At 50.8% G+C, this 24,614-nt stretch overlaps 9 protein-coding genes across 9 annotated transcripts; 3 read left to right on the top strand and 6 right to left on the bottom strand.

Annotated features, from left to right (window-relative positions):
* Nucleotides 1-1,234: 1,234 nt before the first annotated feature.
* NCS54_00171800 (MFS domain-containing protein) lies at nt 1,235-3,325 on the top strand (the record flags this gene model as incomplete). Its single annotated transcript, XM_053147338.1, has 9 exons — nt 1,235-1,498; nt 1,571-1,672; nt 1,729-1,817; nt 1,897-2,060; nt 2,117-2,210; nt 2,278-2,345; nt 2,408-2,827; nt 2,890-2,930; nt 2,993-3,325. The coding sequence occupies 9 exons, from the start codon at nt 1,235-1,237 to the stop codon at nt 3,323-3,325; spliced, it is 1,575 nt and encodes a 524-aa protein (XP_053003313.1).
* A 653-nt stretch (nt 3,326-3,978) lies between these two features.
* NCS54_00171900 (AA-permease domain-containing protein) lies at nt 3,979-5,751 on the bottom strand (the record flags this gene model as incomplete). Its single annotated transcript, XM_053147339.1, has 3 exons — nt 3,979-5,024; nt 5,076-5,212; nt 5,264-5,751. 3 exons carry the CDS (start codon nt 5,749-5,751, stop codon nt 3,979-3,981), a joined length of 1,671 nt encoding a protein of 556 aa, XP_053003314.1.
* A 3,709-nt stretch (nt 5,752-9,460) lies between these two features.
* On the bottom strand, nt 9,461-11,074 carry NCS54_00172000 (F-box domain-containing protein; the record flags this gene model as incomplete). The annotated part of the gene is made up of 1 exon (XM_053147340.1): nt 9,461-11,074. The coding sequence occupies one exon, from the start codon at nt 11,072-11,074 to the stop codon at nt 9,461-9,463; it is 1,614 nt and encodes a 537-aa protein (XP_053003315.1).
* Nucleotides 11,075-11,497: 423 nt separating this feature from the next.
* NCS54_00172100 (Hypothetical protein) lies at nt 11,498-13,059 on the bottom strand (the record flags this gene model as incomplete). Its single annotated transcript, XM_053147341.1, has 5 exons — nt 11,498-11,998; nt 12,049-12,170; nt 12,223-12,259; nt 12,349-12,471; nt 12,520-13,059. The coding sequence occupies 5 exons, from the start codon at nt 13,057-13,059 to the stop codon at nt 11,498-11,500; spliced, it is 1,323 nt and encodes a 440-aa protein (XP_053003316.1).
* A 1,418-nt stretch (nt 13,060-14,477) lies between these two features.
* NCS54_00172200 (Hypothetical protein) lies at nt 14,478-14,921 on the bottom strand (the record flags this gene model as incomplete). The annotated part of the gene is made up of 1 exon (XM_053147342.1): nt 14,478-14,921. One exon carries the CDS (start codon nt 14,919-14,921, stop codon nt 14,478-14,480), a length of 444 nt encoding a protein of 147 aa, XP_053003317.1.
* Nucleotides 14,922-16,468: 1,547 nt separating this feature from the next.
* NCS54_00172300 (ABM domain-containing protein) lies at nt 16,469-16,977 on the top strand (the record flags this gene model as incomplete). The annotated part of the gene is made up of 2 exons (XM_053147343.1): nt 16,469-16,786; nt 16,843-16,977. The coding sequence occupies exons 1-2, from the start codon at nt 16,598-16,600 to the stop codon at nt 16,975-16,977; spliced, it is 324 nt and encodes a 107-aa protein (XP_053003318.1). The 5' UTR covers nt 16,469-16,597.
* A 468-nt stretch (nt 16,978-17,445) lies between these two features.
* On the bottom strand, nt 17,446-18,672 carry NCS54_00172400 (FAD-binding-3 domain-containing protein; the record flags this gene model as incomplete). The annotated part of the gene is made up of 1 exon (XM_053147344.1): nt 17,446-18,672. The coding sequence occupies one exon, from the start codon at nt 18,670-18,672 to the stop codon at nt 17,446-17,448; it is 1,227 nt and encodes a 408-aa protein (XP_053003319.1).
* Nucleotides 18,673-20,304: 1,632 nt separating this feature from the next.
* On the top strand, nt 20,305-22,192 carry NCS54_00172500 (Amidase domain-containing protein; the record flags this gene model as incomplete). Its single annotated transcript, XM_053147345.1, has 4 exons — nt 20,305-20,552; nt 20,715-20,979; nt 21,029-21,223; nt 21,272-22,192. 4 exons carry the CDS (start codon nt 20,305-20,307, stop codon nt 22,190-22,192), a joined length of 1,629 nt encoding a protein of 542 aa, XP_053003320.1.
* A 289-nt stretch (nt 22,193-22,481) lies between these two features.
* NCS54_00172600 (HET domain-containing protein) lies at nt 22,482-24,326 on the bottom strand (the record flags this gene model as incomplete). Its single annotated transcript, XM_053147346.1, has 1 exon — nt 22,482-24,326. One exon carries the CDS (start codon nt 24,324-24,326, stop codon nt 22,482-22,484), a length of 1,845 nt encoding a protein of 614 aa, XP_053003321.1.
* Between the last annotated feature and the right edge of the window lie 288 nt (nt 24,327-24,614).

Consider the following 24,614-nt stretch of genomic DNA (forward strand, 5'->3'; position numbering starts at 1 on the left):
GCTTTGGCATCGAATCAATGGCGTTGGTACCTGGAGGATTTGTGTAATATGACGTTGGAAAAAGGGTCGAGTTAATGATAGAGGGCTGCTTGCCAGAACAACTTAAGAAGACTCTATCCCGCGCTACTCCTTTTATGTTTAGGATTATGGTTAGATAATAAGATAGAAAATACTCACAACAATTTACTAGAAGCTGCCTTTGGAATGCTCGATATACGCTCTCCAAATCAACCTTGGAGGGGTTTGAATAGGTTGCTAGTTGGGTCTCTCATCAATGTGGAGATTGGTGACCAAATGCTTCAGAACGATGACACTCTACAAGGCCTCTTTACCAATCAATGGCTGCTGATGACCTGGTGCTTAAAGACCCTGGTGAGGTGGATCAGTTCATGCTTGCCGGTGAGACCCAGTTGCTCCTGGCACTGCAACGTGCACCGGAATGCGGTTCAACTTACCCGTTTCGCTAATAGGAAAACTACGATAGATCATACCTGGCTTACTGGGGTGGCCTCTGACGTCTGGTCTGAGATCTAAGCGAGTGTCTAACCAGCAGAGCTGTGTCCATCCATCTGCCAGCAAGTTGTTTGAGGTATGAGATAGTTGTATATGATGTCCCTTTCGTTGAGTTGCATGACCCCTGGAGCCCGCTTTCGCTATCCCTCAGGTTCTTGTCATAGGGAGATGTTATGGCGCGGGGGCTGTAGCTATCAAAGCCAACCGAGTGCAATGAAAGGTAGGTTGCTTCATTTTGTACAAGGCCCAGACTGAAGCGAGCTTGACTTTGTCGACACCTAATTAGCCCAGGTAGAGAAAGACAGGGGCGCAGCTCTGGCGCTTACCAGGGATGTAAATCCACAGGTCGTCAGGTCCCCACGACATCAATCACGACATTCACCCCAAGACACAACATAGAAGATTTTCAAACTAGGCCGCGCCCGGATAATTGACAGCGTAGTATTATATCATAGGCGATAAGGCCTAGTTCCTCCTAATATGTTAGACAAGGGTCGGATTTGTGCTTTCTGCGAGCGATGGCGTCTTCGCCTTCGAACTAGGTCACTGATCCTACTGCACTGCAACGATGAACCGGGGGACGAGAGCGTGAGCACGTTATTGACATAGTGGTGGAGTTATAAGTGTGGCGTCCCCGATACACTATTCTAAAGCAACTCGCCGGAATAGTCTTTACCCCCTACGCTTCTGGCCCAGAAACTAGTCGTTTATCCCATCCACCATGGCACAAACCAGGGACAACGAAGTGATTGCCGTGTCCGTGGAGGAGCCATCATCGCAATTCAACTTCAAAACCGCCAAGCGAGGTGGCAAGCACCATGAGATCCTCGACGCTGCTCCTATGGTCAACTACGAGGCCGACCGTGAGACGGCCCTCACTGCGCTCACTGCCGAGGAGGAAAAGCGTCTCATCCGCAGGGTCGACTGGCGCCTGGTCCCTCTTCTCTGCTTGCTCTATCTTATGAAGAAGATTGACGAGAACAATGTAGGCTTACTTGGTCTCTGCAACATGCACCCTTGGAGTTAATGGCTGACGCGTTCTTGACAAACTACGTAGGCCTCAAACGCCCGGATCATGAACAAAGGCACCGATGCGAATATCTTGACCGAGCTAGGTATTACCAGTGACCAGTACAGCCTGATCACCATCCTGTATACTGTGAGTAGTCTATCAGTGTCTCTGTACCCCATCATCTGCTGAACAACGTACCACAGGTCCCTTATATCCTAGCTGAAGTTCCGTCAAATTTGGTCCTGAAGTGGATCAGGCCCTCCCGTTGGCAATCCCGAATCATGATCAGCTGGTAAGTGTCCTCCGTGGAGAACTGCCTGTTTAGCCGGCTAGAGCAGAAACATTACTGACACGACACTCTCATTATACAGGGGCATTGTGACAGCCTGCACGGCTGCAGTCTCGAATCTTGGCGGCTTGTACGCCGTGCGCTTCATGTTGGGCTTGACTGAAGCTGGAATGTTCCCGGGCGTCATCCTCCATCTAACGTACTGGTACCGCCCTGACGAGATTGCGGTCAGGCTCGTCTGGATCTGTGGGTGCCCAGATCCGCAAGGGCGATTTACTCGGCCGCTAACACCATGCCCTTAGTTACCATCGGCAACATTAGCGGCATCATCAGCGGTCTTCTTGCCTACGGTTTCCATGAAATGTCGGGTGCTGCGGGCGTATCTGGTTGGCGATGGTAATGCTGCTTGCTTCCCTGGAATGAACACCCTGAAAGCAGTTGCTGACATGTAATCCTTCGGCAGGCTTTTCATCATTGAGGGCATTGTCACTATCCTACTTGCATTCGTCATCTGGTTCCGCCTGCCTGATTGTAAGTTGGGATGAACTGTCCCGGCACAAGTTGGAGCCATCCAAAGCTGACCATGCATCAAGTTCCCGGCACATCAGAGTGGCTCACTCCCAAAGAGCGCGCCTTTCTCCAGGCACGCCTGCCCGTGGCCTCACCCAGATCTTCTGAGAAGGACTTTGATATGAGGGAGGTTATCAAGACGCTCCGCGATAAGAGGCTCTGGCTCTTCACCCTCAGCTGGGCGCTACAGACTTGTGGTGCCAGTGGCGTCAAGTTCTACCAGCCGTCCATCATCGCCAACATGGGCTTCAGCAGCATCGCAACCGCCCAGATCCTCAATATCCCCATGTCCGTCTTGACCATTACCATCATCGTCACTGCTGGCTACGTTTCAGACAGAGCCAAGTTCCCGCTACCGCTCTTCCCCATCACTAGTACCATCATTGTCATCGCTTCTTACGGCATCCTAGTCGCATACCCTAACGACATTGCCGTCTATATCGGTATGTAACCCTAGATCTACGTCACCTTGCCGTCTTATACCTTGGGTACCAACGTAACACAGGAATGTTGATCGGAAATAGCTTTAGCATTGCCTGGTTCCCGGTAAATCTATCTCGATTACCTATTCTTAATAATAGACACCAAGACTAACCCTATTTCATAAGATGATGTGGTCGTGGCGTTCCCAGACTGTTAGCGGAGCTACTGGCTCAGCGTTTGCCATTGGCTTTGTCAATAGCTATGGGCAGATTGGAGATGCCGTTGGACCTCAGATGTTCCAAGACAAGTACGAGCCACGATACCGGTTACCTTTTGCCCTAGCAATGTCTCTCATCGCTGCTTGTGGCCTCACTAATAGCTACACGTGGTGGGTCACCCGCCAGACTGAGCGAGATACCCGCAGGCATAAACGTGCAAGACTGGAAGCCAAACGCAACAACGAGGCTATTCTGGACGATATCACCGATCATGATCTCGATGGTAGTCACAGGGACTAGTACGCCGTTGCTGTTAAAGCTTGGGGAATTCGCCGACTTTGAGACGGCTCTCGACACTGACGCCCCCATTGTTCCTCGATTGGATCACAACGATGGGTTAAGGTAGATAGGCACTTGAAAATGGCCCTGACCTCTCGCTGGCAGAGCGGGCTTAACTCTGGTGGAGGCGATAGCACGTCCAGCTTCATGGGCCATCTATTCGAGCCGTGAGCCATACTCTCATATACACTGCGCCTTCTTTCCCCATCTGTTGTACTTCAGTCGTCGCATGTTGTACTAGGTAGGCTCCAATATATTAGAAACCTTCAGGATGCATTACATACCAATCAGATTCACCATTGTGCCGCCTGTCGGAGTCTGGCTCAAGTGGGTTCGAGGTTTTGAACCCCTTTCCCGCCCGTTTCCCACCCAAAGAGCCGGGCTTCCCACTCCGACCTACCTGAAGGCCTCTGTACCCCTCTCCGTTAGTTCAACGTCCATTCAAGTCATTATTTCACCTGACGGCTTGATGATTCACCGTAACCAAGCCGAAAGTCACTGCTCGAATAAAGCTGCCCTTTGCGATCCAGGAGGTTTGATGGTATCAACGGTAATATTGGCAAGAATCTAGCGTGACTATCTCTAGCCCGCTCTACCTGTATCTAACTATATGCTCAAGCTTCAGAAGTCTTCTTATTCCTTCGGAAACCCACAATCTGGATCATCTCGGTCCAGAAGCCAACTGGTGGCTCAGTAAAGGAGTTCTCGTAAGCATCAATCTGCGGTCGCTCCCAGACCAGGTCAACCTCGCTGGGCTTGATGTAACGCGTGCGCTTAAAGAGCTTCCATCCCGCATAAAGAAGAACAGCAAGGATCTGCATCGAGTAGTTCTGGAAAAAGACCTCGACGTCAAACTTGGGTCGGAAGGCGTAGTATCCGTATGTGAGGAGGATGACAAACTGGATGACCAGGGCGATGTAGGCTCCGTAAGGCTGGAAGTATCCATAGTAGGGTCGCTCCGTCTTTCGGTCGACGCCCTGGGCAACACAGGCCTTGTGGTAGTTGATGTAGGTGATGGACATGATGACGAAGGTGATCAGACCACCACCGGTGATGATGCTCACGAACCAGCCCAGAACCTTGGCAGAGTCGCTGCCGACCTGGAGGAACGAGAGGAAGGGGAAGCACATGACGACGAAGAAGCAGTAGACAGGGACACCGGCCTTGTTGCAGTATCGGAGGAATCGAGGGGCACGACCTTCAAGAGCCAGCGAGTAGAGGGCTCGAGTGGCACAGTAGGTGTAGGTGTTTCCGGCGGAGAAGATGGAGGTGAGGATCAGGAAGTTGACCAGGTGAGGAAGGCCCTTGACGCCAAGGTTGGTCATGGCAATGACATAGGGAGACGCGGCCGCGTTACCAGAGCCACCGCTTCCAAAGTAGATCTCGACGAGAGCAGGGTCGTTGTACGCGCACACGACTCCGATGGCCAAGGCACCGACAATGAAGAAGATGCAGAATCGGTAGTACACGGTCTTGAAGGCCGACTTGATGTAGTAGGTAGGGCGCTGGGCCTCGGCAGAGACCATGGAGATATACTCGGGTCCGACGACGGTGAAGGAAGCGCTCCAGAGGGCGGCGAGGAAGCCTTCGAACCGGCCTTTGTCGCCTCCACTTAAATACGTTGCAAACGACCCGGGATTTGAGAAATGTCTAAAGCCGTCTACGTGGTGGTCAGCAATGGTCAGTAAAGTAGAGAGATGCCGGCACTTACAAGCATCATGCTGCGGGTTGCCTCCGCACATGGTGACAAAGGTGAAGGCAAAGAGGATAAAGATGAGGATGAGTTTGCCTCCCGAGAGCCAAAATTCAGCCTCGCCATAGAAGCGAACAGCGAGGATGTTGAGAAGTCTGTCGACAAATGTCAGTAACTGGATGCGACTACCGTGGGAGCAAACTTACCCGTAGCACACAATGACTGCGGCGCAAATACCAGCCGTAGGTCCAGGGTTCGTGACATTTGTGCTCCAGAAAGAAATGACAAAGGTCAATGCAGTAATCTCAAATGGAATAAGCAGAGCCTCGTAGAGGAAGAAGTTCCAGCCAGCGACGAAGCCCAGGGCATCATCGACCCAGTATCCCGCCAGGCGGACAAAGCCACCCGCGACGGGCATGTATGTGTTCATCTCGGCGACCGAGTTATTGACGAGGGCGAGGACGAGCGAGTAGATGGTATAGGCGATCAAGAGGCTGCCGGGGCCGCCCTTGGCTAGGCCACCTCCGATGGAGATGAAGAGGGCCGTGCCGATGGAACCACCGGCGGCGATGAGCTGGATCTGACGGTTGTTGAGGCGCCGGTGGAGATGGCCCATGTTGTCCGTGTCGCCATGCTGAAGGCTGCCGACGTCGGCAAAGTCGGCCTTAGGGTGCTTCTCCTCGTCTGCGTTCATGGCTGCGAGTAGATGGAGGGAAAAGAGACAATTGGAGAGGGGGAGCTTGTGAGGGACAGAGAGGCAAGGAAAAAAGGAAAGGATAGACAGGAACACAAGGCCATTAAATAGACCAGGTTCTTAGAGATAGGAAACTCCAAAAATCCTGGGCGACGTCGCACTCAATTGGCGTTGAGCTGAACCCTTGCCCTGCTTATCTCGAACCCATGATTACACCCTCCCAAGAGATAGCGACCATCCCCCCGCGCTGCTAGCGATGGATGGGGAAACGCCTCCCGGACACTTTTTGCCAAGGGTGGTTCCAGGCCTTGAACACGATCTGGTGCATTAGCATCTCCATGACCTTCAAGTCTGACAGACGTACGCCTTTCTTTCCCCAGACTTTTTGCTTTGTTCGGTTCCACCGACGGGACTGGGGTTATTCTCTGGGGAAGCGACAGTCTGGGGAAGCCGATGTCCCCAGTCAAAGATGGAGGGTCTCGTCCGGGTACCACCTTATCCCGACTCCAAAACCTCGAGCCATTCCCATCGCCACATGGTCAGGCAATCATGCCTCCTTCAGGCCTAGTCTTCAGCCATCAACCCTCGTTAGCCCGACGCTATGGGAATCCGGGGAAGTTGGGGGAGGTGAAGCTGAAGGGCTTCTCCGAAAGCAGGCCTTGGCGGGTTACATGTGATGGCACCCATGCAAGGCAAGAAGAGTCCTGCGGGAATACCTTACCCGCCCAACGACGCCGTTGGGACACACACAGCTCGCCACAGAAAACATCGATGGAGAAGCCACTGGTTTCTCAGGATTCTGCGCGATTTGGAGATCTCCGAGCAAGTCCCGAGCCATATCTGATATCAAAGTCCTTATCTACGTACGATCCACCTCCTCCTTGATACCTCTGATTCAAGACCGTGCTGATCCCACTAGACAACACCAGGCCCTCGGAGTCAGATACCGATCCCTGCCCCCTCTAGTGAGACGTACTGTAACCTGTTGGCCCTTGCCTCCGCACCATCCCTCCAGCTCCTCCTCACGGAATCTCCGCAGCCTAGTCGCAATCCCTCCACCCTTCTCCAATCAGCCCCCCATGGTTCTAGTTCAGCTGCATGGGCCTCCCTGCTGGGCCGTTCTGCGGGCAAACGCCACAAATGAGAGCTTCTAGCCCGTTGACTGGCTCCTCGGGTTCCGAACCCGAAGCATAAATAAGCTTCCCCGTAGACGAGGCTCTCCCGTACAACCGGACAAGTCAGTAGGCAGGACCACTTACCGCGTTACCCGGGCTCGAAAAAAGATCCCCGCGGAGCCTTCTACTGGCTGCGGCAGCGTATTATCGTAGCCTAGCCCCGAAGCTAATCTACCAAGGCTGCCAACAATCATAGATGCTTTGCAGTAGCCTACCAGAAGCAGCATATTTGTCAACCTCGACTAAAACTCCAGACCCTCATCTTCCAGCCCACCCATATACCTAGGTACGGGGAGTTTAGGTTACCTATCCTTTGCAACCGAAGCTATCAAAAGGGGGGCAGAGCAGGGGCCAAGGTGATTATGCGGTGACGATAACGAGACCCTTGGAAGGGTAAGCAACTATAGCCGAGATACACAATATCCTGGTTTCTATTGGCAGCATCCCCGGTGGTTCGTGGGGTTCTGGCCACCCTTGCTATTGCCGCAGTCGGCTGATCAGGATCACCGACGGGCTGGGTCGAGTGTCGGAAGATGCCAAGAATCTGGATTCAACCAAGATTTCGAGATACAAAAATCACTACGCGAGGTTTGAGCTGTCTCTGATGATGCCATTTGATCACTTTGGGGATATTGAGCTGCCGAATAATGCGGAACAACGTCAAGGCTCCGTTTGATGCGAGGCCGCATCATTCCAAGGTGCATAGATGCAAACAAATCTTGGATGGGCTTGGAAGGCCTATTTTAGAGGCCATATGGAGGTTCGTGAATCTGAACTCCTTCAGATATCAGCTTCTTAGCCTCGCCCAGAATTTGCCTTTGACTCCCACCCCGATTTCAAAGTATATACCTTGAGAGCCCAAGTTCCAGCCTGCGGCACACAAGTTGTGCAGCCTTTCGGGGGCAGAGCATGAGTTGCATGGTTCTTTGGAAACTACTCTGCATCTCAGACTTCAATTTCTCCGTCACCCAGGCCGTCTTCACTACCTCTACGGCGTCATCATATTGTCCGGACTCGAATCGCTTTCGCAGTTCACATAGTGCCTGCCAGTGCCGGATATCCATCTCCCTCTGCTATAAAGGAGAGCTAGATCGATCAGGAATACTCGATCAACTACTACTGACATATGAATCTAGGACCTCGGGAGGGGGTCGATCGTTACCAACGAGGTGGCTTGAACCAGCGCTGCCGCTGGCAAATTCCTGTTTAGCCATGGTTAGCTTAAGCGTTCACAACGATCAAGGGAGGTCTCTTCAACTCCGAGACAACTCAACATACCATACCGCGATTTCTCAGCTTGCAAGATGGTCATCTCATTCTTATCGCAGGCTAATGACGGGATGTCGAAAGATCATGATGACGATCGACCTCTGGACTATCCGCCAAAGTCAACCTAACGATTGAAAACAAGAAACCATTGATTCAATGCCATCAAGGGAAAAGCGATTTGGCATGCTAGTATAAACGATACATGTTGATGTTCTCTTGGCTGATAAGAATCCAGACCACGTGATCGGCATTGAGACCGATTCTCCGTAGACATCCCCTGTCACGGCGTAAGCGTCATTACCCAAATCAGCAGGTGTCGAAACATCCCCTGCTTAGACCGCACCCCTTGGACGATTAATAGCATCCTGATATCAGCAAGAGATGATATGTACAGAGCTGACCTCGCCTCAAGTCAAGCAAGGCGACAATTATGTGCGCGGTCGGCCACACACAAGGGGGGCGCGGCTGAAGTTTATGCAGGTAACAGTAAAGTGGTGAGTACACGAAAGGCTTCTAGAATCAATTTGCTAGCGTTGACTGGCATGACACTCCGCGACTGTACACCACCCATCGGCGTTGGTCACCGCTCGGGCGTCATTGGCTCTGTCTCCAACAATGACCTCGCAGCCCCTTTTGTTTCTGAGTCGGGGTTACGCTAGGCAGCAGCATTGGTGTGATGGGGTTGGCCACCATCTCGTCATCAAGCCTGGTCTCCCAAGACATGCCAAGCCAGACACCACTATTGGTTAATTAATACAACGAGGGCAACTTCTATGAGTACCTGTTTGAAGACGGCGATAGACTCCGGATTCCGGTTCACACTCGATACCCTTGTCTATGCTCTCGGATGCTCGGAAAAGACTCGGTGTTGGCCCAGGACGGTTTCCTAGTCCGCTTCACCGAACTCTTGTCCCTTGCGTCAACACTCGCTTCTGTATCCGCGCGAATATTTTCTACCTCTATGGCACATTGAGACATGGACTTAGCCAAGAAGACGGGCAATCATTGCAGGAGGCGAGGGCCTTGGCGATGGCTGCGTCCCTTTCTACCTTGGCTAATTTGGTGTCGACAACATTCAAGCTCGCTTCAGTCTTGGTGCAGCCATGTACAAGATGAAGCAGGCTATTCCTTTTACTGCACTCAGTCGCCGTCACGAAACCTATTCTGCATCTATCCTTGTCATGGCATAGCTGCCCAACTTTCGGTCTCCCTCACCCCCAGCCCATCTTATTGGTATACATCAAACCAGCTAGACAAAGAGCACTTCAAGCCTTCGCTGGGTTTTCCATCCCTTCTTTTCCTTGCACATATTGTCTAAACTTCTCAACCAGCCCTTCATCTCTCAGTTCCCACTGCCGTGAGCTAGTGTCACTGGATACTTTGGTCTTCTGGCCGAGCTCCCCTCCCCTCCAGTCTCCCAGCAGAATCAGAAGCTCGGGGTTGGCGACGGCATTTTCACGGAGTATGTCTAGCGTGCGAACCCAGCTTCCGTCAGACAGGTTGATCATATCTAGGAAAAAGTCACCCAATGACGGGCTTAGACCGAGGCAGAAACGCTCGAGCTCCTCCTGAGCGAATACCATACCTTTGATGTCAAGGTACTTGATACACGGCCAGCTGATTGATGCAAAGGCGCCAGTTAGGTGACAGGGCTCTGTCCATCCGCTATGCCTGTCTACCAGACCGAAGCCGCTCAGGTCAACCTCGACGCTTTCGAGGTATTGGCCGGAGAGAACGGCGCTGAGGTAGGCCTCGATAAAAGCTCTGCCTTCAGATGGTATATAAACCGTCTGGGCTTTCTTGTGGTACTCCCACCCCACGTCCACGAGCTCAAACACCTTCAACTGCTGGCACGCCGCCTGTAGGTCATGCCACGCAGCAGCATCTGGTGAGACGTCAAAGCCAGGACAGATGTCTGAAAAGTTGCTCCGGACCGGGAGGCAGGAGAGATGAAAGTACTTGAGTGATACACCTGCTTTGTGCAAGGAGATGGGGAGTTCGGAGATGATCTTGGCCTGCGGGAGGCTGACCTCGCCGTCCATATGATCCAGCGACGCCCAGGCGTGTGGATCTGTCAGAAAATCGCAAAGTGCATGTGTGTCCTCGAAGACATCCCAGTAATTGTCAATGTAATCATTCTCATCGTCGCATCTGGTACCCCGGATACTCAGGGAGAGCGGCTGCTGGCCTTTGGGCAGTAAGGATGCAAGGGTGTTGACAAACGTCCCCTTCTCGATCAGTTGAAGCTGCTCCTCATGCAGTCTGGCGTATTCTTTGTGGTTTTCGAGTAAAATCTTCTGATAAGCCAGGACTTGTTCATCCAGCTCATCGCCATCTTTCCCTTCGATGATATTATCCCAAGCTCGTCTCATGGCCGTTCGGTTGTGCATCTGCTCGGTAGAGGCTCTTTCCAAATCAGGCGAGCCGTATCCAAAACACATAGCTAGCCCATCTAAGCAACCTAGACTCTCAAGAATGCCAACCAAAGCGTCATCTTTCATCTTAACGAACTTGGCCAAGTCGGCCGCGAGCTCTGCGGGGCGATACTCGAGAGTGACGCGGAGGCCGAGGACTCCGCTAGCGATGTGTCGATTGCTCAACAGTTCTTCAACACGGCGTAGCGATTTTCCTTCAAGCTCAATGTCCACGACCGGGAAAAGGAGTGGTGAAGCCAGATCGTGTAAGCGACGGCACGTCAAGCGCAAATTGCAAATAGTTTGGTTGGGACTTTGACCCCACCAGTTCCCCCACTGGACACGATCTTCATCTACAAACTCATCATTTCGGAAGTAATCCAGAATTTGGACGTGAATGTCTATGGGGAGGGAGGCCAGGTTGGCGGGTTGTAGGTTGGGAAGAGGCGACACTTGTTGCTCCATTATGACTGCTATGGTCTGAGATAGTGGTAACTAGGACGAGAAGAAGTGGGGAGCTAAGAAAAGAGCTGCAATGAGTTCTTATACATAATCTATTAACCGTTAAACTCAAACTTGAGCCGGTCGGGGTGACTCATTGACCTTTTGAGGCGTTTATCCGGTGGGCCGTGAGATGCCGTGTTCCGAGCTGAAGAAATGGTTCGATAGAGACTGGGCAGAGGATGAAACAACAAAAATTACAGAGGTAGATGCTCATCTAGGAGGATAGAGGATATCATGATATTGTATCAATACCTCTGCAATGCTCTTTCGAACAACTACCTGTCGCTCTCCCAAATTGGCTAGCCTTTTGTCGCAACACCTTGTGCGCCCAAGTACCGTCTTCAGCTCTTCTTGTCTATGCGTTCTAAGTGCCCATCTCTCAAATCACAATTTTGCCCGTGGTTCCTCCTTCTCAACCACCTGCTTAAAAGCCTTTTCAACATCATGCTCGCTGATCCACGAAGGATCCATCCTCTGAGATACCCGCTCTCGAAGCTGCTCATCCGTCTCAGTCTTGGCCCGCTCGATGTTGGCCTTTTGCCCAGCTAGGTTCTTGTGGACGACACCCAAAAGCCTATTGACGTGGGGTTGGCGGGTGGCCTCGTATATCCTAAAGATCTCGGCAATCTCTGCCTTGGTGGGCTTTTCTGCGTGAGTAGAAGATGCTGGCCAGATGTGGCTGAGAGCACTGGAAAGGGCGTAGGCATCGTCGATGGCTAGGGAGCCTCCAGCTGCAAAGGCTCCTCCATGGGTATGCGCAGCATCGCCGACAAGCGTCACTCGGTTGGCAAATGACCACGTATCAAGGGCAGCGCCTGCATAGTTCGGGAACAGTCTGACATATGGAGCTGCATCGATAAAGGCGCGGATAGTTGGGTTCCAGTCCTGGAGTATAATTAGTGAAGGCTACAGTCAGAAGATAGCACTTTGCTCACCTTGTATATGTCCTTAAACTGCTCAAGGCTTCCGAGCTCATCCCATTTTGCGTCCTTTCCTGGAGCATTCGGATCGGAGGGATCTGCGTGGAATCCTCCGACAGTGGTGAAAAGGCCCTTGCCTAGAGGTATAGACATGAGCCAAGGTACGACAGGTTTGAAGTGTCATCTTACCCAGATGCGAGTGGAAGAAGGTGTTACCATGGCCAATCTGATTCAGAAGTAAGTTAACTGATCAAACAGTTGGGCAAAATGATGAGTTTGAAACTCGGAGCTGGCTGAGAAACGTCAAGCACTTACCCAATGCGTTGCATCCTGAGGGAAATCGAGGTCTCCCAAACGAGAGGCTTCAAAGCTTGCGCGGAGTGCAACCCAACCACTCCAGTGCAGCTCATGGTTTGGAACAAACGCCTTGCGTACAGCCTGTATCTCGGTTAGTAATAGGGCAGTTGTTATTAAGACTTCACAAACCGAACGAATGCCATCCGCTCCAATGGCAATATCCGCCTTGGCAGTTGAGCCATCCTCAAAGTAAAGCGTGGCACCAGTATCGGGATCAGCCTTGACGTCGACAGTCGTCTTGTTCAAGTGAATGATCTCTTGTGGGAGATTCTCAAGCAGAGCTTGGTGAAGATGGGCTCGGTGGAAACGCGCGGTAAAATGCTTCTTGGTGGTGACCGTCTTGTGCACATCGCGGTCGATGACTTCCTCGGTCTTCCAGTGTCGGTAGATCATGGGGTAGTCTGACTCTTGACGCTGAGACACACCCTCGGCGAGGGCATTCTCAACCCCAAGCTTCTCCAGAGTCCTCAGGCCATTGGGACCCAGGGCAATGCTGGCGCCAATCTCCTTGAACTCTGGGGCGCGCTCGTAGACCTGGACGCTGACTTGAGGGTGTTTGAGAAGGGCAATTGCGGTAATAAGCCCGGCGATTCCTCCTCCGGCGATAGCGATCTCGAGCTTGGGAGATGTAGACGCGGCTTGCTCGCCGGTGTTGGTTGTGGTGGCCATGATGAGTGTGCTTGTAGTCAACTCTGTTCCTCTTTGCCGGTCAGCATGGCAGGACCCCAGAAGTAGGAGAGTATGGCGAGTTTGAATATCTATATGATAACGGTCGGTGTATTACAAACCCGGAGCCGAAGACGCAGGTTGCACTGCGATGCTATCTCGAGCACGCCATCCGTAATCCCCGCCTATTCCCCACGCGCGCTTAGTTCTCGGCGTAGATAGCCAATACAGATGAGGGGTTTCGGTGCTATAGGCAATGATGCCATCAGCGCATTCGATGGTGAGGACCGAAATCGCAGGGCATGCTGCTATTGTCAATCCACGAATCACGACTGGTGCTCGTATCATGAGCTGTCGCGCTTGACACTGAGTTAACAGGTATAATATTTTCAGTCTTTGAGACGTACCTTATGGCTTGGCTACAGCGTTATTCGTGTTGAGGTTGACCTAAAAACTTTCATGGCCGGCAAATGGTGGTATCTCGAGGTTGGTCCCAAAGTCTTAGCCAGTCACCATCAGGAAACGATGATCCAAGATCGTTGTAGTTTTTGGCTCAGGTGGCAGTCAGAGAATAAACTCAATGGCAATTGCATCCTCGAGCTTTGCCTCTAGGGAGATAGCCGTCCTCCTACGCCAATGGAAGAGGCCGAGATGCTTCTTGGTTACCCCCTTCTTCAGGGCAGGGCTTCGGGACAGCTAAACAAAGACAAGACAGCTGCCATAGAACTGAAGCTTGTGCCTGTGTTTCTGTGGCACGATAACAAGTAAATATGCTTTGTAACCACAATAAATGACGGTGCGATAGCCTTGAAGGACAGTAAAGAGAATGGAAAGAATAAAGGCGTGATACCCTCAACACTATTTCGGAGGCTTGGACTCTACAAATTTGGACTAGCCCTCAAAGGAATAGCGCCCAAGCGTCTCATGAGTACCTCGCCCTCAGGGTGAAAACGACGCGCTAGGAAGTAAACGGGCGTGGTGGTCAGTGAAAGCCTAACTCGCGAGTCCAGGTTGAATGGCCTAATGCAGGTTTCGTGGTTGTACCAGTTACCTGAATAAGAGCCCTCAAGGTTGAGGAATACTCACGTGATAACGTGGAAATTCGCACGTCTCACTCAAACCCGTGTGACGCAATTGGTTAGCGTGTCAGACTTTTAATCTGAAAGTTCGTGGTTCGAGTCCGCGCACGGGTGTTTTTTTTTTGCATCTTTTTGCTATTGTTTTTAATCTCTTTTACCCTGTGATGTTTGACGGCGATACTCCTGATGGTGATTGATGTCTTGGCGAAGAAAAAGCTGTTAGATGCCGCTTGCTTGGTCTATGTGGTAGGCCTTGTTATTGTACTATAGTCACTATTAATTTGATGCGATGGAGGACAGGTGGGAATCACACCACAAAGTGTTCTTGTTGTGACCATGAACCTACTCATGGACCTTGGCAAACTCCCAAAGGGTCCCCCCATCTCTCTCCGCAACAACACCACGCCCATTACTCCGCGCCGACACCTGCCACAGCGTCCACCAGTGAAGGCACTGAATCCAGTAGTATCCACCCTTTTGCCTACTAAGCGTGAAGCTTTCCCACCCTTTATGGTGAGGAACCTTGGCATAAAAGTCCCACCAGATATCACGACCCAGAAAACCTCGTCCGGCGACGTTCTTGAACCCTTTGAAGCCATCCCTTTCGGTGCAGAGCCACTGTGAACATTCTGAGATGGGCTTGTCGGTGTTTAGGTGCTCAAGATGGAGATGCCCATCCTGGCAGGTTAGGATGCGGTTTTGGGACTTGTCGATGATGAGGAACGTGTCGTTGGGTCGAGGATCGGATAGACGGGTTACTCTGAGTGAGCCAAGGTGCTCGGCCATGTTGTTTTGGAATTCATTAATCGAGGATGAGCTTGGAGTTATGCTTGACGAATGGAGCCATTCCTGTATTGACGGATCCCCTGTATAAGTCGTGGGTGTCATGACGCCATCGGCCGACAACGAGCTCGTTGCAGCTGATTCAGCATCGTGTGCGTCGGTGATGATAGCCATGTTTCGGCTGGTTTAATCGGATGTATGTAAGGTTTTGTTGCTTGACGGCAGGAAAGACAACCATCGTAATTATTGAACCCCGCACCGAGCTGCCAAATGCCAGCCGGCTGTGGGCTTATCACGTGGTCTTATTTGCACAGCCAGCTGTGCACGTAACGGTCGCCGGAGCCAGGGTGCTGAACAAGTGGCTTGCCTTTGTGAGATGGATCGTATCCAACGAAAGACTAACTAAGCAAAATGTTTATAAGGGTGAGCCACTATATACAGGTGTGGAGTTATAGCGCTCTGAGTGCCTCGGGGGACGATGGTAAAAGTCCTCGAAGTTTGGTAGAAGACTGAACTGGTCGCTTGTCAAGGCCTCCGACCGCGATCCAAGAACCCAGCCACAGACACGATCTGGTTGGAAAAGAGTGTGCCTGGGGGTAGTAAGGCTCTATCGTGTGGTGGAGTTAGGCTTGATTATATCAGCGTATCATTGGGAGAGCTTCGCCTTAGTAACAGGTGTAATTATAAGTAGAAGTAGAATGTATAGAGTCCTTTCGATCTTCTGGCTCAGTTAACCCATCAAGGGCCGGGCTTCAACTATAACAAAGAACACATTATCAACACATTATAGCATCATATCCCAATGCTAACACAGTGGCCGTATAGAGTCCTTTCAATTTTTAAAAGTTCTATGTGCAGTCGCCACTTTTGTGTTGAATTCCTAGTGCCTGTATGCCCAGAAGTTACAATAGACATCGCAATGCGGTCCACACTGAGACTGCAACTATGGGTATAGTTGGGACTTTGTTGAGGATGGCGATAAGCTTGCTGTCGGAGGACTACTGTTTCTTCTGTGTATTGCCAGCCAAATTAAAAGATCACAATTGGTTCCGGGAATGGTCTATGCCGATCAGTGATAAAGAGCTTCGCTGTGCTTCTGCAAAACGCTAACAGTCCCAAGGGAAGCTTAATGCTCCAGTTGCAATGCCGTTTACTCTCCAGTAGTACAAGGTCTGCCTATCACCTTCAGAATTGCTCCATACATCGGCCATACCATTGGTTTGTTTACTGCATATCTATGTACTGACGTTGGATATTGTCCCCTAATGATACCAGGGCCATATGGCAACTAGCCATCAGCTGCTTGATAGAAGAAGCTCCTTAACCTCACAATTCCAGATAACCGAGGCTTCTGAAGCAAAAGTCCGTGCTCTTGTTTCGGTTGTATGGATCTCACCAAGATGATGCGCAGATGTTGCGGTGAAACGGACAACTCAACCCTGCGTGCTAGCTGGCATCGGACCATGGGTGGGGTGATCACATGACTTGAGATGGACAAATAAAACCACCAAGGGAGATGCAAACCCCTCCTCCCAAGTATCCATTCTCAACAACAATTCAACAAGATCCACCGAGTGATATTGCCCCATCAACAACTTGTGAGACACCTTGCAGCAGATGTTGACACAGGAAGCTCACACGATCCACTGCAGAACTCATATCTCAGCAATTTATCCATCATGGTCTACACAATCGTCGTTCACCTCTACGCCAAGGATGACCAGGAGTGCATCGATAAGCTTTCGGCCAAGCTCATCGAGGCTAGCCGGGTCTACTCCAAGGACCAGGAAACCATTTCTTGGTTTGTGATGCAGGACATCAAGGATCCCCGTGCCTTCACAATTGTTGAGCGATATGAGCAAGAGAGCGTGCGTATCTTACTGTGGCAAACTTCTAGTGTGACTACTGACTTGGAGCGATTCAGAGCCAGAAATATCACCTCGAGAACCCCTACTGGAAGACCTTTGATCCTTACGTCATTCCCCTGTTGGAGAAGCCCATGGACCTCAGGAGACTGGAGGAGCTTGATACCAGCAAGGATGTTGTCGTCCCGGAGTAAAAGCTTGGCTGAGTAGAGCTGTCATATCTAAATAACCTCTCATAGGGGCTTCTTTTTAGTCTTTTCTATTGCATGCATCAGAAGACTTATACCTAGCTGCATCATAAGAGGTCATTATTATTATCTGCAACAATGACAAGATATCATTAATGCAGATAATAATTATGACCTACGATGATGCAGCTAGGTATAAGTCTTCTGATGCATGCAATAGAAATGGTGTTTTCTAATATAGTTGAAGCTCGGCCCTTGATGGGATAACCGAGCGAATAGATAGTCGTATTACAACAACTAGATGATCTAACGAGAAATTCGAATGACACAAAAACGTCGTTCATGAAGGAACCCCCAGAGTTCCTCGCTTAAACTGTTCTGTATTAAGTGGAGTGTTCACACTATACCCAAACGCCGTCTGAAAGCACCTGATGTAACCTGGCCTATAAATCCTGCTGAAATCTGGCAAAAGACCTACTGGTTGTATTTGAGCTCTGGGTAATCCGGCAATGGCCAGCCGCCCTTCTCCTCGCTCGAAAACCTCGAGAACAATGCGGGAATGCGAAGAAGACAAACCAACCAGGCAACCCAGTGAATAATAGCGACGCCCCAGTGCGAGTCGGGGATTGTCATCCGAACAGCAGTTACGTTCACGTTCTGGATCTCATTGACGAATGGGCGCAGTGTTTTGTCGTAGTTTGCCAAGGCCAGAGATAGGTCGTCTGGGTTTCGACTCAGTTCACCCGCCAGCACGTATGCTCCAACAAAGCTGCCCGTAGTTCCCATGCCGCTGAAGGGGGATGGACAATGTGCTGCGTCTCCTAATAATACCACCCGGCCTTTGTGCCATGTGTCAACACAAACCTGAACCACCTCTTGGCTGTAAAAGTTGTCTGTCGTCTTCATGCCTTCAAGAAACCGATCCGACTGCCAGCCGCATCCCTGAAACTTTTGGGCCCAGAACTCTTGTTGTTGCTCAACCGATGCCCTGTGTATACTGGCTGTTTCAGGAGTATCGTCTTTGAGAACGAAGTAGACTTGGGTTTCCGTTGGGTTATGACTTCTGCGCATAATCATTCGGCCGCCAGCAGCAAGATATGTCCTGCGAATATTGTTGTCTGCCTCCTCACGCGGGATGAAGTAGTAGGCCATGTGAAGGCCCAGGTGACGGTAAGGATCTTGCACTCCAGGGTGAATTGCCTTCCGGATTCTTGACCCTTGGCCGTCTGCTCCAACCAAGAGATCGAAAGTGTCGGATGTCCCATCGGAGAAGTGGGCAAGAACTTGCTTCTCATCCTGGTCGAAGCTATCGACGGTCTTGTTGAAGACGTATTTAACTTTGTCCTTCGTTTCATCGTACAATAACCGAACAAGATCCCCTCGCATAATCTCGTACTCGGATGTCAGAGACTGAGCACCCTTCCCTGACGTGTTGGCCATGATTGTCCCGATGACTTTGCCGTTCGAGTCAACGAATGACACGCCGGCTTCATCAACTAGCCTTGACCGGACGGCATCAAGGAGGCCCATGCGCTTCACGACCTCGATGCCTTGTTCGCGAAGGTCGATTTGTGCGCCTGTTGCTCTGAGTGCGGGAAATCTCTCCACGACGGTGACATGATGGCCGTCGCGGACGAGCCAAAAGGCTAGAGCAGGTCCGGCGCAGCCACCGCCACATATGAGGATTCTGAGGGGAGCCATGCTGGGTGGTGTTTCTTGATGGAGGGTATAGGTGTATTACTGTCTAAAATCAAAGCAGTTTTGGGGATTATCATAGAAAGTGGTCTTGAATTGTATTCAGAACTCCGTGTCTGATCGAGTGAAGCGGGCAAAGATGCCAATAATAGTGAAGCCGGTGAGGTGACATTGTCGGATAATCGGCTTCGTCACGGTGTAAGACGGCGCCCAGCTAGACGTAAAGGGGAAATTCCCACAAAGCCACGCGGCAGAGAGAGCCAATGACATCATAGACAGCTCATGAATTATAGCTTTATGGCTGCATGCGTTTTCAACATTCCTCCGAAGCTTACAGAGAATGTCATGGGTTCAGAGAGGTGACTCAATAACCCTTGTTACCAGCCACTCGACTGCGCGTTTTGTAACCGAGATGACTTGTGATTGTACGCGACACATTAAGAGATAGCGACTATATCATCGTCGTTGCTACTGAGTAATTAGCTGATGTGTAACTCTTGGAAATGCACCAGATCGGGCAGCAAACTTATGTCCACCTGCCAGGTCAATGGCTCAAGGCCGCTTTTCTACCAAAAAGTTCCCAACACGAGCACATAAGAGTAAATCTAATAAACGATTCTGACTAGACATAAGAGCCAAAGACAAAAAAAAACATACAACAGCGGGGATTCGCTGATCGTCACCGACTCAACTACTAATCCGCCCCTCACTGGCTTGACTATGGGAGAGCGGACGGGATCCCGTATTTTCCAGTGGGTATGGTCGTATGTGCTTGGGAGACGGTCTGGATGGCCTCATGAATGCTCCTGTAGTGATGCGTGAGTGTCCCTGATCCCCAGCATAGGGGTTGCAATGAGCATCTGCATGGGGGGAGACGAGGACTACGCAGGATCATTGCCACGTCTCGACGCACCCAGCCCCGGCTCTTCTAAGTTTTCGAATTTAACATTTTGCTACCTTTTATTAACCAAGAGCTTGAAAATGCCCTTCACTGTGTCTAGATATCGCGACGTTGACCCCCACCCTTGATTGGTCCAACAACCCCATCTTCGTTGCTGACGCTTGTTGGTGATGATAGGGAAGGGTTGTCAACTATGGCCTTATCGAGTTCTGGTCTGAAAGTATTGGTAGAAAAGGCCTTCCAGGTATTTAATCTTCTGCGAGCGGTCGACAGGCCCCTCCAGTCAGATGGCCTATAAGGAAGGACTTCCCTTTGCGTCGGAGCGGATCTGCTTGCAGCCATGCCTCTAGTTCCAACACAATTGTAACGTACTTACGACCATTGAATTCCATGAATCACGTAACTTTATCTCCATCTGGAACCTGAGGGACTGGTAGAAAGATATATAGGAGTGTCATTCCAAGCCCCGATTCCAACCGTTGTCCCCCACTCTTGGCCGAACTCCCCATCTTTGTCGGCCAAGCAAGCCGATATAGGAGACAAAAGGCCGAAGCATGATAAGAGGAACCAGCTGAGCGGGGTTAACTCGGCCTCGATACGCCGATAGAAAGCAAAACCCTCGGGCGCCAAGTACTTGTGCCGGTTCAGTCTTTAACATCTTCACAGGTTCTCCGCTAGCTTCCAAGTCTGCGACAAATAACTATTACCTTCTCGAATTCTTTAAATTATTTACTAACATGTCGACGCGCGATTGGAAAACGATTGTTGCTGAGAAGCGACTTCAGCAATCCGAGGCCATTGCCGCTGCGGAAACGCAAGTGCCTTTGAAGGGACCCAACCTTCAGCACGCCGCGAATGGGCAGAATGGGTTTCACTCAATCACAGATATCAGCGATGCAGCGACTCTGACTGGCAAAATTGCCCGTGGTGAGGTTACGAGTGAGGTTCTCACAAGGGCCTACATTGCACGGTATGTTTCCCGGGTGTGAGGGCAAGGCATTGGCGCTGACTCATATTAGGGCGATTGAAGCTCACAAGATGGTAGGACAACTTGTAACGCAAAAGACAGCTAGCTGATATGATGGTAGACAAATTGGCAAGCCACGTTGCCTTGAAAGCTAGCTGGAAGAATACTGACATCATGCAGTCTTACCGAAGTTTTGTTTCAAGAAGCCTTGGAACAGGCAAAGAAGCTCGATGAATTTTATGCCAAAGAAGGCAAGACAGTAGGACCTTTGCACGGCGTCCCGGTTACTCTCAAAGATCAGTTTAACGTCAAAGGTCATGACACGACACTGGGCTACACCAGCCGAGCCCTTAAACCTGCTTCCGAAGATGCCATACTAGTCAGCATGTTGAAGAAACTCGGTGCCATCATAATCGCCAAGACCAACCTTCCACAAAGTATCATGGTCAGTTAAAGGGAGTGCTGACTTCAGTAACAATACTGACCCCCCGTAGTGGTGTGAGACTGAGAACCCGCTCTGGGGTTTGACGACCAATCCTATGATGCCTGGATACACGCCCGGAGGCTCTACGGGCGGCGAGTCCGCTCTGCTTTACATGCATGGAAGTATGATAGGGCTCGGAACCGATATCGGCGGCAGCATTCGTATTCCTGCCCATATGATGGGTCTCTATGGATTCAAGCCAAGTGTAAGTGAGGTGAGCTCTTGTTGATGAAGCTTGACTGACAACAAACAGAGTTCCCGCCTCCCCTACACTGGGGTACCGGTCTCTACCGAAGGCCAGGAGCATGTACCCTCATCCGTCGGCCCTCTTGCTCGTTCTCTCTCATCTATTCATCATATGATGAAAGAAACAATACTTCAAGAGCCCTGGACTAAAGATAGTCGATGCACACCAATTCCATGGCGACAGGATGTCTACGAAAGCGCATCGCAGCGAAAGTTAACCATCGGCGTCTTGTACGATGACGGGGTCGTAAAGCCCCATCCGCCTGTTTCAAGAGTCCTTGAAGAAACTGTAGCTGCCTTAGTTGCAGAGGGCCACGAGGTGATAGAATGGAACGACAAGCTTCACGCAGAATGTATCGAAGTTATGGATCTCTTCTATACTGTCGATGGGGGAGAGGACATCCGTCGAGAGGTGGAAGCAGGCGGAGAGCCCTTCATCCCACATGTCGACAAGCTGATCAACCGCGGCAAGCCCATCTCGGTCTTTGAATACTGGCAGCTCAACAAGCGGAAGCGAGCGCTGCAGCAGGCATATCTCGAGAAGTGGAACAGTATCCTTTCTCCTCGAACTGGAAAACCTGTCGACGTGCTCCTCATGCCCCCCATGCCGCACCCCGCAGTTCCTCACCGGGCGACGAGATGGGTGGGATACACCAAAGTGTGGAACTTTGTCGACTACACTGCTTTGGTGATTCCCGCTGGCAAAGTTAAGGCGGAAGACTGCGAAGCGACTTGGGATAATGCGTCAAGGAACGAGATGGATGAGTGGAATGTCAAGATCTGGGAGGAGAATAAGAGAGACATGGCCGAGAAGGAACTCCCTATCGGTGTTCAGCTGGTGGGACGGAACTTGGATGAGGAGAAGGTTCTGGCTATTGGGAAAGTATTAGACGATATGCTGCAGTCAAGGATGCATGTGACCAAGTGAGAAGCTATAATCTATTTGGGCTATGTTCGGGTTGTTATCGCTCTTCGTTGTCTATACGCTTTGACAGCTCGTTGATCATAGGTAGCCCAGATCATATACGATGGGTCTAGCAATTGCCCAGTTACCAACGCCTTCAAGTTGCACGCAAAACACCGCTCATTCGTATGGTTAGATTGAGGCAAGAATGTTGCATAACGAGACATTGCTCATTATTATTAATTGGGCCTTGTGATTATGATAGTCGAACCTCCAAATTGACGTGTAAATATTTGTGCTCCAGGTCTGCTCATTATCCACACAACAAGAAATCTTCAACATATAGCCTTCCCGCCTTAACATCATCGTCGACATCTCCCGCATAGTGCATAATGCTATGCACATATGCATCGCCCACATATCGCCAGGTTTGAGAAGACACGAGGCCCAAGCCATGATTGTCGCCTGTGTCGTCGTTGCAGGTCGCGCACTCGGAAAGTATAAAAGGGACTGGCGATCCAAAGACGATGCAGACTCTATCTCCTGGAGCCGCCGCACTTGGACCAACGCCAAGTTGACCGTTCTGCGTCATAAAGAGCCGCCGTTGCTCGCAAGTTGCCCGCTGGACTGATTCATAGTTGATAGTGCCAGACTCTGAATTAACCAGACCGGCCGTTATAGCAAGCCAGAACTCTTGACTGATTCCTTCTCGGTCATCTGGTGACCAAGTTTTAGTGAACTCCCGCCACGACCTTCTGCAATTCTCCAAGTCCGTATGAGTTCCGCCTTGAGGCTCATACGCAGAGGGTGCTACCGCAGCGATGGTATCATGAGAAAATCCTTGCAGCCGTAGCAAGCGTCCACTCTTGGGATGAACGCAGTTAGGAGGGCGGCGACCCCCATCGGCAGAGAATTTGCCTTCCCAGAAATTGTGAGAGTGTAAACTGAAAGTGGAGCCGCAAAAGAACTGAGGGTAGTCTCCGAAGGGCTCAGACCATCTTGGATACCATGTGGAGTGTTGTCCTCTCTGTTGTCGCTGGGTCAGGTTAAGGATCAACAGACTTCCGTAATGATTGATCCAAGCCTGAACAAACTCCATGCAAACTTGATCGAAGTTCTTGGAATAATCGACTTTGATAATTTGCTTCTCTTCGGGTAATAGCCCCAGCAGAGCATAGAGTTTATCTCGATCATCGTACACAAGGCTGTCGCGAAACTCCCACGCCAGGCTCAAAAGTCCGTATTCGTAAGTGGTTTCTGACTGGTACTTGGAGCGCGTTACAGCCATAGTTCTCGCGCGGGCAGTTTCAGTCGAGTGATTGGAATCGATATATGAGAGCTCGATCGTTTGGGCAAAGTTGGCCCAGGGGATGCGATGTCGGCCACACTGGACAATGACCTTTGGTGGCAAGGCGAGTTCTTGCACTGACCATAGGCGATTCCACCAAGGACGTGTGAGGAGTTCTGAAAAGATGTGTGCCGTAGATCCCGAGTCATCTTCAAAGGAGACGCCGGGTGACTCGTCGAATAGGGGGATAAGGCGTTTTAGTTTCCTCGGCGCGGCGCCGAGCCAAATAACGACTTGGAAGGCCTCTCTGAGGATAGACTCCCTATGCTGTTCATTTCTTTTTCTCGTACTAATAAGTCCATCAGTGGATAAGTCTTCGATCCATAGGTTGCGTGTGTCGTTGATTCGGAGGTGTCGCAAGGCCATGTAGAGATGATCTGTGACCATGACATGATGGCCGTCAACCTTGATAGCGCGACACAACTCCTTGTCTCGGGAGTCATACGAAAGGACTTCGTACTGGAGCTCTCGTCTCGGTACTGAGTCTACCTCGCAGTGAATACCCGAGTCTGGCCAATGTTGACGAGGGAATAGTTTCAACACTCTTGTCTCGCCCGGGAACAGAGGTGCGAGTACCCCAGCATTTTGTTTCCGAAGGATCTCGTTTCTCAATTGCCTCTGAGGACCAAACCGAATCCAAAATGTGGCGATGAAGTGAATGAGGTCTCCCCAGGCTGAATAGAAGAGGTAAGTTAAAGTCGCCTCTACAAGATTCTTAGATCTCATGACAATCCAACAAACGACATAGGCGGGACCGATGATGGGGCCTGCGAGCACCATGCACGCAATTTCGCTTTTGGACCAAGCCATGTCGGGATAAGAAGAGGCGTTGGTCTTGCGTTGAGCTCAGTAGAACTTCCTTTCACTCGCTTGGACGTAGACGTGACAATGCGGCATGTTGTGCTCCGAGGCCCAACTCCTGCAGGTAATACTTATACCCACTGATAGCAGGGCTAAGATGAACCTGGATATCCTACAAATAGCTACATCTCCATAGATTGGACTTGAAGTCAGCCGAATATTCTGTTGCCTTGTTAGCCCGAAACTTAGTGATTGCAGGGGTGAATACGAGATACCTCATCCCAGTGAAGAAGCATG

The sequence above is a fragment of the Fusarium falciforme genome, chromosome 1 (genome assembly GCF_026873545.1).
Source record: "Fusarium falciforme chromosome 1, complete sequence".
NCBI lineage: Eukaryota > Fungi > Ascomycota > Sordariomycetes > Hypocreales > Nectriaceae > Fusarium > Fusarium falciforme.